Below are 15,787 nucleotides of genomic sequence, written 5' to 3'. Positions count from 1 at the left end.
TAAACTTGTAACATCTCCAGCTTGGTCTGTTTGATCGAAAAAGTCCAATTGTGTATGTGTTTGTGCTTCAATTAGCAATTGAACCTAGATGTTAAACCTGTAACAGTAGCACCCAAATTTTCTGTTTAATTCTGTTATTGTCAAGCCTGGGCATGCCTCCTGTTGTTTTGAATGATGTTCTTATGATGCTTATATGATACCTTGAATGTAATTTAGGTTATGTACACCAACAATGTTAAATTTCCACTCACCCATATTATCAACAATGCTTATAATTAGAATTGATTGTATTACTTAAATATGCAGTAATTCAAAGTTGTATATATATATATATATATATATATATATATATATATATATATATATATATATATGATTATTGATTGTGTATATTTATATGATAGTGTATATGTATATGATTGTTGATTTTGTATGTATATGATAGAAAGCATCAAAAAGAGACATAAGTTTTGTTTATTTGATAGAAGTAAAGTTTTTGTCGTTAAAGTGAAGTTTATTTGATTTATAAAGTTTAGAAAACTTTGAATTAAAACACTCTAATTGAGGTTATTTATAATTGAATAAAAAGTTTCACATTATTGTGATTGAAAATAAAACAAAATTACAAATTTGTCGTGAAAATAAAAACTTTTTCTTGAAATAATGATGTTACTTGTTCACTGTTTATTGTTATTTGGTTATTAGAGATCGGAGAAAAACAACAATGGACCAATGAGCACTTAAAATGCTTATTGGATACTTGTATTGAAGAAGTAGAGAGTGTTGGTAGAAAAGGATTGAGTTTGCAGAAAGATTCATGGATAAGGCTTGGAAGAGTTCTTAAGGAGAAATTTGGGGTTGAGTTGACTCAAAAACAAATGAAAAACGCATATGACAATCTGAAAGCCAAATACACTGGATGAGTATATTTAAAAAACAAAACCGGTAATATATACAATTCTCAAACAAACACTTTTAATTTAACAGCCGAGGAGTGGGATGATTTTAAGAAGGTACATATACATTAATATACAATAATATATATATATATATATATATATATATATATATATATATATATATATATATATATATATAACATTTACGTTTGAAGTTGCCAAATATTCTTATACTATTTCTTGTTACATTTGGGTTTAGGGGCATCCGAAAGCTGCTTCTTTGAGAACAATTCCACTGCCTTTTCCAGATCTTTGTGCACGTCTTTTTGTTGGAAATAGTGCTACTGGTAATTTTAGGAGTTACTCAACCCAATCATCATCAGTAGCTGGCGCATCCTCCTGTCGTGTTCCACCACTTCAGATCACCGCCACCCCTTTTGATGCAATGGATGATGATGGTGTTGACACTTCTCATCATGAGCCACCACCTTCTACTGCTTCACCTTCTGCAGCTTCACCTTCTGCTGGTTCACCTTCTGCTGCTTCACCTTCTGCTGGTTCACCATATACTGCTACACCATCCAGTAACCCCAACAAAAGGGCTAAACCCTCAACTCCTGTAGCTCCTAGTGCCTCACCGTCTGCTTCTTCACCTGATGGAACTTCTGTTACTGCTGACGATTTAGCATTTGAAATGAAGAAAGCTCTACAAAGTTTGACTAAAGGGTATACAATTCCTCAGTGTTTAGAGAAGTTAGAGGTCCTTCAGTTAGGCCCTACAGATCCTTTACGCTTTGTCGCATATCATATTTTTGGAGGAACCATGAACATGAAAGAGATGTGGACTGCATTTGCCCGATGTTCCCGAGATATTACGAGGGTGGCTTGAGATGACGGGTACCAGTTTAGGAGTTTCGAAGGATGGGAAGATTGTTCGATGATTTTCTAGTGTTGAAAGTATTTGTTATGTCTCTTTGCCCTTGTTGGAACTACTTTGTTAAATGTTTTTGCCTTTGTTGGAACTATTTTGTTAGGACTTTTTTCCCTTGTTGGAACTACTTTGTTAAATGTTTTTGCCTTTGTTGGAACTATTTTGTTAGGTCTTTTTGCCCTTGTTGGTACTTGAAATATGATTAATGGAATGTTTATTTGATACTTGAAATATGGTTTATGTAATGTTATTTTGGCTTGAAATATGATAAATGGAATGTTTATTTGATACTTGAAATATGGTTTATGTAATGTTTTTTAAAGTTCTACTTTGTTGATTTTAGGTTCATATGGATCACGATCAAAAGTTACTTCTCGTAATTCTAATGTACCTATACATCCGTTATTTTTGGAAGAGGGGTGTGAAACGATTGCGGGATAATGATTCGGAAATGACGGGACACGAATACACATTGGAGTTATTACACCGTAATCGTTTACAATGTGTTGAAGTATTACGCATGTCCCGTGAATCTTTTGTACGACTATGTGCTCATTTTAGAGCAAATTACTCATTAAAGGACAGCAAACATGTATCAGTTGAGGAAAAGATGGCTATGTTTTTGATGATGATCGGACATAATCAACGTTACGTGATTATCAAGTGGAGATTTCAACACTCGAAGCAAACAATTCATAAATTTTTTTATGAAGTGTTGGAAAAAATGATGCTTTTCGCACAAGATGTTATAGTACCAACATCTTTTAATCCGAATCCAAACATTCCAGGACATAATAGGAGGCTACGAAGGGTTTTCAAAGGAGCAGTTGGTGCACTTGATGACACTTTGATACATGTTGTTGTCCCTGCTAAGAAACAAGACTTATATAGAAGTAGGGGAAAGGGAGATTGCTACCAAAACGTATTGGCAAAATGTGACTTCAATATTATTTTTACATTTGTTGTGACCGGGTGGGAAGGGGTAGCGCATGACTCTAGAATATTATCAGAAGCAGTAGCCGATCCACAAGCATCATTCCCGTTTCCACCACCAGGTAATTTTTTGTTTTTTTTTTTAATATTTTAATTTTAATTTGAAAATTGATTAGTGTTTTGCATTTTTTTCAGACAAATATTATCTTTGTGATGCCGCGTATGCACACACTCGAGGATTTATGGCCCCTTATCGTAATGTGAGGTATTGGTTTGGAGATTTTCGTCAAAGACGTGCATTGACCAATAAAGAAAAATTTAACCATGGACATGCAAAACTTCGGAATGTCATTGAGCGTGCTTTTGGTGTTTTGAAAGCACGTTTCCCTATATTGAAGAGGATGGCACCATTCCCGTTTGTGACACAAAGAAACATTGCCATGGCATGCTTCGCGCTTCATAATTATATAAGGAAAGAAGGATTGAGTGATGAGTATTTCGCACGATACGATGAACCCAATGTCCCGTTTCGAAATAACAATGTGGCCATTGATGATGATGAAGACGGGATTCCAACACATGGTACTGCAGCAGACGGTGAATATATGACTCAGTTACGTGATGAAATTGTTGATCAGTTGATGCACAATATAGATTGAATTGTTTTAAATGAAATTGTTATTGTAAAACATTTTTTTTATTGTATGACTAATTTAGTTGCATGAATTTTATTTTCAATGTTATAAGACTATTATTATTAAAATTTTGGTGTTGAAAAATCATTTTAAGTTTGTAAAATAATTTTATTTAAAATTCAGTTTATTTCAGCAGCCTGCAGACGTTAAAAAACAAACAGTCTTCTTATTGCAGACTGTAGACGTTTGGTCCACCTCTTCTGCTGCAGAGGCTTGCAGATGTGGTCCACAGACTGCAGACATTTTGGCTTCAGAAAAACAAACAACACCTCACTGTTTTCGCCCCTACCTGCTGCTCTCTCCTTTGTACGAAACAGCTTCAAAAACAGAAAAAATTAGGAGGCAAAGAGGTTGCCGAAACAGCCCCTGCCACCTTTTCGCTGTCGAGAACCACCAAAACGGTGGAAACACTTCATGTTTTCTTACCTTTTCGACCCAGTAACAGTCCCATAATCATCATTTCAGCAGGATGGAATAGTTTCGGGCCTTCTTCCAAGAGTTGGTGAAGAGTTACGACAAGAGATTTCCGAGAAGTCAAACCAAACCGAACCGAAAATCACGCTCCAAATGTGAGTCTTTATGGCCCCGTTTTTACATTTTTACTTATTTGGGGGGAGACACATACTTGAGTATTTTGATATAATAAAATGGCAAAAAGTTTATATGTTACATGCATGCACAGTTAGTACTAGATGCAAAAATTGTTAGAGTCAATGTATATTATAGATACTATTTTTACAAATGACGTTTGTTAAAAAGGTGGTGGTTAGTAATGGTTATACACAAAAATTTTATAAAATGTTAGACATATTTACAAGCACTTGTGTAAACAAAAAGTTAGATAAAAATAATCTAGTGTTATATTATTTGTCGGGACAAATAAAAGTATCGTTAACAACTTATGTCAAAATTTTGATAAATGAACATGTTTAACTTGTCATGATAGGTATAACCATATGACTTGTGTATATTAGGGCATTAAGCTTATTTTTCATCAATTATTGATAGTAAAGATTTAAACGAGATGATAAAATAAAAATATACAAATGAATTATAAAATGATATCAAGAGTATGAGAATAAACCACAAGTAGTTATATATTATGTTATAATACGAAATCTTGTTGATAAATAATGTGTTTGTATTTTTAAGACTAAAGTTTACTTACAAACAAAAATAATACGTTTCAACATTAAGTAAATATTAAAAATACAAAAATATTCGATTAAAGCAACAACCGGTCAACCGACGTAAAACTGACACGTATGAAGTACTCGACTACGCTAAAGGAACGTCTTTCCTATCGGTTGGTAGATTGAAATTATTTGAGTCAACACCGTCTCTTTATTTGAAAGCTAAGTTAAATTTAATATTTAACTAAATGCACTAGATAAAAATAAAATCATAAACAAAGACTCGCGTTGGCGATCATTGGAAGCGGCGGATTTTTATTGTCATGTATTTCGCGGATTGTGTATCCTGTGTGTGCTTGTGGGAGGAATGTATCGAAAGGGGTGGAGGAGAGAGTTTGTTGATGGTGTGTTTTTTCCTTGTAAGGATCCGATCTTGGAATCGACACCTAGCTCTATAACCGTTAATCCAGGAGGAATCATATACTGTAGGTTTATGTACACGGCATAGATTTATAATAAAGAACTTTGGTGTAGATCTAATTCTTATGGAAAGATTTATACGAATGGTTATTTTCCATCTGTGGTTGCTAGCTACAACTTCGTCTGACGAGGCAACAGGCGTCAAGTGTTTCTTTCTTCGTTACTATATGACTGGTTTTAAACGTTAGTAATGATCTCGATTCCTCAATATTTATTTGTATTGTGCCTGTGTGGCTTGTTTATTGCGCTTATGCGATTTGTGGAGGAGCGACGAATAGTATCGGTTATGGGCAAATTAATATATTGAAGATTTTTTTTACTCGAATATGTATAGATCTAGATTGAGTCAATTCTCCCAATTTGGGACCGAGAGTGTCGAGTGTTAGGACGTTATATAGTTCTCCTTACGACATAATTTTTCGTAACGGACAAGATCTAGAGAATAAAAATCGTCATGAAAATAACTAATATTTATTGTTTAAAAAGTGGCTGAATAGAAAAATATGCTTTATAATTTTAGCGGTCTTTGGAAACATTATTTTGAATTATAAAAATCATCGGCGTCAAAAGAAAACCTATAAAGCTCACCAACATTATTGTTGACGTATTTTCAAAATGTATATGTTTCTAGGTGTTCAAGGTGGCCAGAAGAACTCTCACCACGTGTGAGGATGATGGGTTTGACGTTGAAAATAAATTGTTGGCTCTATAGTAGCCTTTTGTCTCTTTTATGTTGTAAGAAATTGAAATATGCGTATAACGCTTTTGGACTATTAAACAGTGTGTTTTGTCATATTCATACTTCGGATGAATGTAATGTCGAATAACTTCTATTATTATATCATTATATGTTGTTGACTATGATCCAAATGTTTAAGTCGCAACCCCGGCATTTCCGCCATTGGTCGGGTGTGACAGATTGGTATCAGAGCTAACGACTATAGAGAATTAGTACTTTCCTTAAAAGAGAACAACTATAGTCTACGGGCTTACTCTAATAGGTTTAAGTATTCCTCAAACCTATATCATACCACTAATAGACTTATTCCTATAAGTCTAATAATTAGTACGCGTAGGTTTCCCCCTTAGGTCGATGATCCTATGATCAAATACTTGTTCATATAAACTACGTGTGATAAAATAAAATCAAAAACCTAAGGAAATGTAATCATACAAGCGACATCTATAAGTTATAAATAAATTAAAAATTTTGAATAAGTTAAGTTAACAAGAGTTTAAAAGTCAAATAATCAATTAGGTTCTCTAGTACATAGGTCGTACCACAACTAAACCTAGTTGCGCGCCTACGTTTTATTTTGGTAAGATTCTACGCACTATTGAAACTAAGTGAATTAGTTGATCTATTAAAAAAAAAGGGTAAAAAAAACATAGTCGTGAATAATTAAAACTGTGTAGTAGTTTTATGGTAATGCAAGCGAATGTAAAACTTGGAAATGACTATGTGAAATATATGAAGCATATATTATTATTATTATTATTATTATGCGTTGTTACGGGATGATTGTTGTGTTAGTTGATTAAAATTCATTCGGAAATACTTGCAAAACATTATAAATTATTAAAAACATGGTTTATTAAACACTTACAATTAAAATGACTAATATATCAAAATCATGACGCCAAGAAAGAGGAGTGAGCGACTAAGAAATCGATCCCAACCCGAAAGATTGGAAACGACAGTTCCACCCACAACATCTCGACCTAGGAGGGGCCGACCCAACTCTCGGCCAACGGAAATTCTGATTGTGGATATGCCGACTGTTGCTGCACCAACCCCTGAGATGGGACTCCCACAAACAACAGCAGAGCAGGAACGAATAATTGCAGACCGACTTGCGATCGCTATGACAAACACGGGAAGCGCAAATGCAAGAAACCCTGTAACATCCCGAAATTCAAGGCCAAGAATTTCTTTTTAATAGAACATTACATTAAACAAGACATCATTCCAAAACATAATCTGAGTATAAGTTTTCAAAACACAGGTTTATTATCAGAGTAAACATTCCCAGGCTGACTAATCTATGGTGTGTGCCATGCGATCACCCCGAGCTCCTCCCTCCGCTACCGGAAGTACCTGAAAACAAAACTGAAAACCGTAAGCACGAAGCTTAGTGAGTTCCCCACCTTACCACATACCATGCAAAATCACATACTGCACATACTGGGCCACGCCCGCTATCCTAGGCCTCGCCCTCTACTTCGGGCCTCACCCGCTACAACGGCCCCGCCGCTCCAGGCCCCGCCTGGCTTCGAGCCCCGCTCGGATACAGATCTGTTTTACTTAGGCCTCGCCTGTCACAGGGCCTCGCCCCTAACATATAATAGCACATAAACATATCACATAACATTACATAAACTAAACATATACTAACAACTCTTGCTCTAAGGCCTCGCCTATCTCTGGGCCCCGCCCGTGTCCTGCTACTGATGAGTCATGGAACCTCATCCATACTCCTACTGATAGTGAGATACGGGCCCAGCCCACCCTCACTCCTTTCCTGATTTGGGCCTCGCCCCTGCTCTGCTGCTACTGAGATGTGGAACACCATCCACACTCTGCTATTGGTGAGATACGGGACCTCGCCCACACTCACCCCCCTACCAGGCACATACAAGTATCACACAGAAAACAAGTATAAACTATCACATAAACCGCTCCTTGGGCACCCGCCCTCTATCATTGGACCTCGTCCAAATATCATACTAGCATATTGTGCCTAGGGCTAACCCCCGGGTCTTCTACTCATAACTACATGGGCCGGCATTGTGGCCGTAGACCCATTCATACAAAGGGAAACTCACCTGATACTGCTGAACTGCTGCTGCTAACCCCTTTGACCGCTACCTGACCACTGACTCCGAATTGCTGCTCCGCTAGCTCCCCGAGCTACCAATATCAACATAACACTTAGTCTAACTGACCTTCAAAGGTCAACCAAGTCAACTCTGGTCAAAGTCAACGTCCTGGTCAAAGTCAACCTTCCAGGTCAACCCTACTCGTCGAGTCACCCTACTGACTCGCCGAGTTCATAAGTCTAGAGTCCTTCCACTCGCGACTCTACTCGCCGAGTCAGCCCCTGACTCGCCGAGTCTACTGATTCCCGATTCCTGTCCTGTCCAACTCACTGAGTCCTGGCTCGACTCGCTGACTCGAGACTCAACTCGAAGGGTTTGGGACCACGCGACCTGACTCGCCGAGTCTAAGAACAGACTCGCCGAGCACACGGTAATCTTCATCCAACTCGCCGAGTTCATGCCTATCTTCATCCGACTCGACGAGCTGTTCATCCCACTCGTCGAGTTCCTCCTCATCTTCAAGCTACCCGCCGAGTCCACTCGAAGGACTCGCCGAGTCCAATAAGATCCACTTACATGCAGAGGACTTCCGAGTCATGCATGAACTCCAAACTGTAGATCTACCCTTCCCAAGCCTATCCCCCACGTAAAGTTGCAAACTTTACGCGTAGAGAAGGAGATCTAGGCACAATCCACCATAAACTAGGGTTTAAGGCCAAGAAGGATCCAAAATCGACTCAAGGGCTGATACTTTATGCTTCCCCATCTCATAACACACTTGGATCTGAAGTAGCAACTCCAGATCCGGCTTCTAGCTCACTTGGGTGGCAAACCATGGCTTAAAAGCCCCAAATCTCACAACCATAGAAGATCTAAAAGAGAGAAACAACTTATTACCTTCAGATACTCATAAATGCTCCCCAAGTCTTCAGATCCAAGACCACTTCTTGAAGCCTCAACGATTTCCCCTTCTTCTTCTTCCTTCACTTCACTCAATATGGCTTGGGAGCTTTAATGGGCAACAATAGGGTTTAAGGTTCCATGCTCTGGGTGCAAGAGGCAGTAAAGGGACCCTAGGAAGGAGGTTAAGGCGTTTAAATAGGCTCCAAGCCCCGAATTTAGGGTTTTCCTCGCACAGACCAGACTCGCCGAGTCCACTTGGCCGACTCGTCGAGTTGGTCACTTACTCCTCGACCCGGATCCCGCTCCGACTCGTCGAGTCTCTCTTAAATTTAGGGTTTCCTTTACTTTCTTGGCTTTCAAAATCTTGGGTGTTACAAACCCCATCATTGAAATTGGAGAACTCGAGGCTAGGTGTGGAAGTAGTTCAAACATTAATCCTACCGAGACTCGAAGGGTTTTCACCTATAAGGACTTTATGAACTGCAAGCCCAAGTACTTCTATGGAAACGAAGGTGTTATCGGTCTTACCCGGTGGTTTGAAAGGATAGAGTATGTATTTCAAATCAATTACTGTGCTGAAGATAGCAAGGTGCGCTTTGCTGCCTGTACTTTCATGGATGCGACACTAACTTGGTGGAACGACCAAGTTAAGTCACTAGGCATTATCCCTGCCAACTCTTTGACCTGGAGTGAACTGAAAACCATGCTGATAGGAGAGTATTGTCCCATAGACGAAGTTCAAAATCTAGAAAACGAGCTGTGGAACCTTAAGATGAAAGGTTCAGAAATTAAAGCCTACACAACCAGATTTAACGACCTCTCCTTGCTGTGTCCAACTCTAGTAACCCCTGAGCATGTGAAGGTGGAACATTATATTTGGGGTCTGTCTCCTAATATCAAGGGTATGGTCATGTCTTCGAGACCTACAACCTTTGAAAGCGCCAAGAATATGGCTAAACGACTGACCAACAATGAGGTTAGTCAGGGAAACATGGAGGCTAGAGGTGAAAACCCCAAGTCTGAATCAAACAAGAAAATGAAATTTCTTGGAGGAAAATCAAACCCACCAAAGAAGCAAGAAACTAAGAAGGTCTATGCGATAACTCCAGTCGTAGCAACAAAACCTGCACCGCAAAGGAACTACACAAACAATTACCCAAAGTGTAACGTCTACTATAAAAAAAACCATACTAGAGAGTGTTACCATTGCACCCAGTGCAACAAGAAGGGACATACTAAAAATTATTGTAAGAAAGTTATGAATACAGGAGGAAATCGAAATTTCGATACCAGGGACAGCAATGGGGAAGAAAGGACATGTTACAACTGTAGGGAGAAAGGCCATATCTCAAGAAACTGCCCAAAAGGGAAGAATAAAGATGGGAACGCCCGTGGGAGAGCTTTTGTGATAGGAAACAAGGACACCATTATGGATCCGCCAGTGGTCACTGGTACGTTCCTTGTTAATAACCTGTATGCTACAATACTTTTTGACTCTAGTGCCGATAAAAGTTTTATAACTCCATCTTTTCAACAACTTTTAAATCACGAGTCTAACAAATTAGAAACAGCATATGAAGTAGCAAATGGACAGATAGAAAGCACAACCGAAATCCTAAGAGATTACTTGTTAACTCTAAACAACCACACTTTCCACATAGATCTCTTGACTATTCCCATAGGTAGTTTTGACATTATCATAGGAATGGATTGGCTTTCTCCTCACCACGCTGAGATTTTGTGTTATGAGAAGGTCGTACGATTAACCCTACCAAGCGGAGAGATCCTAACCATTTATGGGGATAAGTCGGGGAAAAACCTTAAGCTCATTTCTTGCACGAAGACGCATATATATCTACATAAGCAATGTTATGCCTTTATGGCTCACATAGTGGATAAGAAGAATGGAACAAAGGAATTGAGAGACATACCTCAGGTATGTGATTTTCCTGACGTCTTTCCCGAGGATCTACCTGGATTACCCCCGAACCGACAAGTTGAGTTTAGAATCGACCTAACCCCAGGCGCCGCACCAGTAGCTAAGTCACCCTATAGATTGGCTCCTTCCGAGATGCAAGAGCTTGCAAGCCAGTTACAAGAACTTTTGGACAAGGGTTTCATACGACCAAGTTTCTCTCCTTGGGGAGCCCTGGTCCTGTTTGTCAAGAAGAAGGATGGATCATTTCGGATGTGTATTGATTACAGAGAACTAAATAAGTTAACGATAAATAATCGATACCCACTCCCTAGAATCGATGATTTGTTCGATCAACTGCAAGGGTCTAGCTACTATTCCAAGATTGACCTAAGGTCCGGTTACCACCAACTCAGGGTATTGGAAACCGACATACCAAAGACCGCATTCAGAACTCGGTATGGTCATTACGAGTTTCTTGTCATGCCTTTCGGCCTAACGAATGCCCCAACAGTATTCATGGATCTAATGAATCGTGTTTGTAAACCTTACCTGGATAAGTTTGTGATAGTATTCATTGACGACATCTTGATATACTCACAAACAAAGGAGGAACACAACCAACATCTACGATTGACATTGGAACTGTTGAGAAAGGAAAAATTATATGCAAAATTTTCCAAATGTGAATTTTGGATAAGAGAAGTGCATTTCCTAGGGCATGTTGTTAGCAATAGAGGGATACAAGTGGATCCCGCAAAAATTAAAGCAATCAAGAATTGGGAGGCACCGAGAACACCGACAGAAGTGCGCCAATTTTTAGGACTCGCTGGTTACTATCGAACGTTTATCGAAAATTTCTCCAAAATGGCCAAGCCTCTCACTGCACTAACACAGAAAGATGTGAAATTCAACTCGGAAGATAAGCAGGAAGCTGCATTCCAAAAATTAAAACACATGTTGTGTAGGGCACCAATCCTATCACTCGCTGATGGGACAGAAGACTTTGTCGTTTACTGTGACGCATCTCGTCAAGGGCTGGGTTGTGTATTAATGCAGAGTGGAAAGGTGATTACTTATGCTTCGCGACAACTAAAAGTGCACGAGGTCAACTACACTACTCATGATCTTGAGCTTGGAGCGGTAGTTTTTGCACTAAAGATTTGGAGGCATTACTTATATGGTACTAAATGCACAATCTTTACAGATCACAAGAGTCTCCAGCATATCTTCGACCAAAAAGAACTCAACATGAGACAACGAAGGTGGTTCGAACTGCTAAATGATTACGACTGTGAAATTCGTTATCACCCTAGCAAGGCTAATGTAGTGGTAGACGCTCTGAGTCGGAAAGAGCATGTGAAGCCAAGACGTGTGCATGCACTAAACATGACCATTCATTCTAATCTAAGTACACAAATACAGGAAGCCCAACTCGAAGCTGTAAAAGAAGAAAACATTGCGGAAGAAGCCCTGCGAGGAATGGAAAAGCAATTTGAGCTTAGGGATGATGGGACACGATATTTCATGAACCGAATCTGGACGCCCAAATTCGGAGAAATTAGGAGTCTAGTCATTGACGAAGCTCACAAAACGAGATATTCTGTCCATCCCGGATCCGACAAGATGTACCAAGACCTAAAGAGGTTGTACTGGTGGCCGAACATGAAAGCAGAAATTGCTACGTATGTAAGCAAGTGCTTGACTTACTCAAAAGTTAAAGCCGAGCATCAAAAGCCCTCAGGATTACTTCAACAACCAGAGATTCCAGAATGGAAATGGGAAATGATCACTATGGACTTTATCACTAAGCTACCCCGAACGCCGAGTGGTTATGACACCATTTGGGTGGTAGTGGATAGGTTGACCAAGTCTGCTCACTTCCTACTAATCAAAGAGATAGACAAGATGGATAGGTTGACCAAGTCCGCTCATTTCCTACCAATCAAAGAGATAGACAAGATGGAAAAACTGACCCGAACCTACCTTAAGGAAATCGTCAAACTTCATGGGGTGCCAATCTCTATCATTTCTGACAGAGACAGTAGATTTACCTCACAATTTTGGCAGTCCCTCCAAAAGTCCTTAGGAACACGTTTGGACATGAGCACGGCTTATCACCCACAAACAGATGGCTAGAGTGAACGAACCATCCAAACCTTAGAGGATATGCTCCGATCTTGTGTATTAGATTTCGGAAACTCGTGGGATATTCATTTACCCTTAATTGAGTTTTCGTACAACAACAGCTACCACTGCAGCATAAAATTTGCACCATTTAAGGCGCTATACAGAAGAAAATGCCGTTCACCGCTATGTTGGGAAGAAGTTGGAGATACACAACTATCCAGGAGGCATTATAGAGATACTCTATGGACCGGACCCGAAATAATCCACGAGACGACTGAGAAAATCATGCAAATCAAAGAGCGATTGAAAGGCGCACGTAGTCATCAGAAAAATTATGCGGACGTAAGACGTAAACCCTTGGAATTCCAGGTGGGCGATAGAGTTATGCTAAAAGTATCACCCTGGAAAGGGATGATTAGATTCGGAAAGAGGGGAAAACTAAACCCACGGTACATTGGACCCTTCAAAATTCTTGAAAGAATTGGGCCTGTTGCTTATCGCCTCCAATTACCTCAAGAATTGGAAAAAGTACACAATGTTTTCCATGTCTCAAATTTGAAAAAGTGTCTGCCCGATGACACTCTTGTCATCCCTCTCGACAAAATCGAGTTAAAAACTGATCTACACTTTATTGAAGAACCAGTTGAGATTATGGACCGTGAAATCAAGAAACTGAGACAAAGTCGCATTCCTATTGTGAAAGTGCGTTGGAATTCAAAAAGGGGACCAGAGTTCACGTGGGAACGAGAGGACCAAATGCAGAAGAAATACCCCCAATTGTTCGACAATAATACACCTATCAATTGAATTTTGGGACGAAATTCTTTTAACGGGGGGAGAATGTAACAATCGTAAAAATTAGGTCGAGTTTCACCGTATAACGACCATAACTAATTGTGATGGAGGACTTAATGTACGATGTTCTTATAAAAATAAGTATATATTTATAATAATAAGAATCGTTTAATATATATTATTATTGGAATGCGACTTATTATTGGAATGCGACTAGTTATATGCTAATAAAATCAATAAGATACATACAATTATGTTTATGTAGTGAAAGAGTTATATTTATAAAAATATCTAAGTCCTTACAAATGTTATATGTAATAATAAAGGGACTTGATTATTATATGACAAAAATATAACAAAATAAATAGGTATGAGATGTATGTATGTGTGTATATGGTTAGATGTCTCAAAAGTTATCCATAAAAACCCAAGAATCCGTTTATGACACTACACCAATTTAAGAACTAGTACATACAATTAACTCTTAATATAACGAGAACTAGCATTGCAGGCCAAGTCAACTCCTAAGAGTCTACCTCTTCCTATTCACGTAATTAAGGCCTTCGAACCAAAAATGCCTCAAATTCTCATTATGAAGCAAGTACCACTCATTAAAAGAGGTTGCTTTAAAGTCTCACTTTGAAGTACAACGTAGATGAGTGACTTTAACACACAAACACATTCACCTTACGTTTCCTTTCTTCTTTCTTTTCTCCCTCACATATTTCTCCACTCATGGAAGTTACTAGTACACATGCATGATGAATGTATGACAAAACTTCTAACTTTCCTCCATGAGTCAAATCCATCTTGAAGCATAAATACCCAGCTATGTTATAATTCTTTTCCTTTACACATTATCAGCCCCAAACTCACCAAAACACCTTAGCCTACCTGTTCTTTCTTTTCTGCATCGTGATCCCCAAGAACACCTCTATTCGGAGGTGTTGTGCACCTGTTTTTCCAGAAAGAAAATAGAACAACAAAGCTGTCAATTTTTCCATGTCTTTGCTGTCAATATAACTCCAAACACTCACTGTTTTCGCCCCTACCTGCTGCTCTCTCCTTTGTGCGAAACAGCTTCAAAAACAGAAAAAATTAGGAGGCAAAGAGGGTGCCGAAACAGCCCCTGCCACCTTTTCGCTGTCGAGAACCACCAAAACGGTGGAAACACTTCACGTTTTCTTACCTTTTCGACCCAGAAACAGTCCCATAATCATCATTTCAGCGGGATGGAATAGTTTCGGGCCTTCTTCCAAGAGTTGGTGAAGAGTTACCACAAGAGATTTCCGGGAAGTCAAACCAAACCGAACCGAAAATCACGCTCCAAATGTGAGTCTTTATGGCCCCATTTTTACATTTTTACTTATTTGGGGGGAGACACATACTTGAGTATTTTGATATAATAAAATGGCAAAAAGTTTATATGTTACATGCATGCACAGTTAGTACTAGATGCAAAAATTGTTAGAGTCAATGTTTATTATAGATACTATTTTTACAAATGATGTTTGTTAAAAAGGTGGTGGTTAGTAATGGTTATACACAAAAATTTTATAAAATGTTAGACTTATTTACAAGCACTTGTGTAAACAAAAAGTTAGATAAAAGTAATCTAGTGTTATATTATTTGTCGGGACAAATAAAAGTATCGTTAAGACCTTATGTCAAAATTTTGATAAATGAACATGTTTAACTTGTCATGATAGGTATAACCATATGACTTGTGTATATTAGGGCATTAAGCTTATTTTTCATTAAGTATTGATAGTAAAGATTTAAACGAGATGATAAAATAAAAATGTACAAATGAATTATAAAATGATATCAAGAGTATGAGAATAAACCACAAGTAGTTATATATTATGTTATAATACGAAATCTTGTTGATAAATAATGTGTTTGTATTTTTAAGACTAAAGTTTACTTACAAACGAAAATAATACGTTTCAACATTAAGTAAATATTAAAAATACAAAAATATTCGATTAAAGCAACGACCGGTCAACCGACGTAACACTGACACGTATGAAGTACTCGACTACGCTAAAGGAACGTCTTTCCTATCGGTTGGTAGATTGAAATTATTTGAGTCAACACCGTCTCTTTATTTGAAAGCTAAGTTAAATTTAATATTTAACTAAATGCACTAG

General features: G+C 38.3%; 1 protein-coding gene across 1 annotated transcript; it reads left to right on the top strand.

Moving 5' to 3' along the window:
• The first annotated feature begins 2,281 nt into the window (after nt 1-2,281).
• Nucleotides 2,282-3,422, top strand: LOC128127662 (uncharacterized). Its single transcript, XM_052766320.1, has 2 exons — nt 2,282-2,885; nt 2,959-3,422. Exons 1-2 carry the CDS (start codon nt 2,282-2,284, stop codon nt 3,420-3,422), a joined length of 1,068 nt encoding a protein of 355 aa, XP_052622280.1.
• The last annotated feature ends 12,365 nt before the right edge of the window (nt 3,423-15,787 follow it).

This window comes from Lactuca sativa, chromosome 8, assembly GCF_002870075.4.
Source record: "Lactuca sativa cultivar Salinas chromosome 8, Lsat_Salinas_v11, whole genome shotgun sequence".
Taxonomy (NCBI): Eukaryota; Viridiplantae; Streptophyta; class Magnoliopsida; order Asterales; family Asteraceae; genus Lactuca; species Lactuca sativa.
This window is presented reverse-complemented; position numbering and strand designations above follow the sequence as displayed.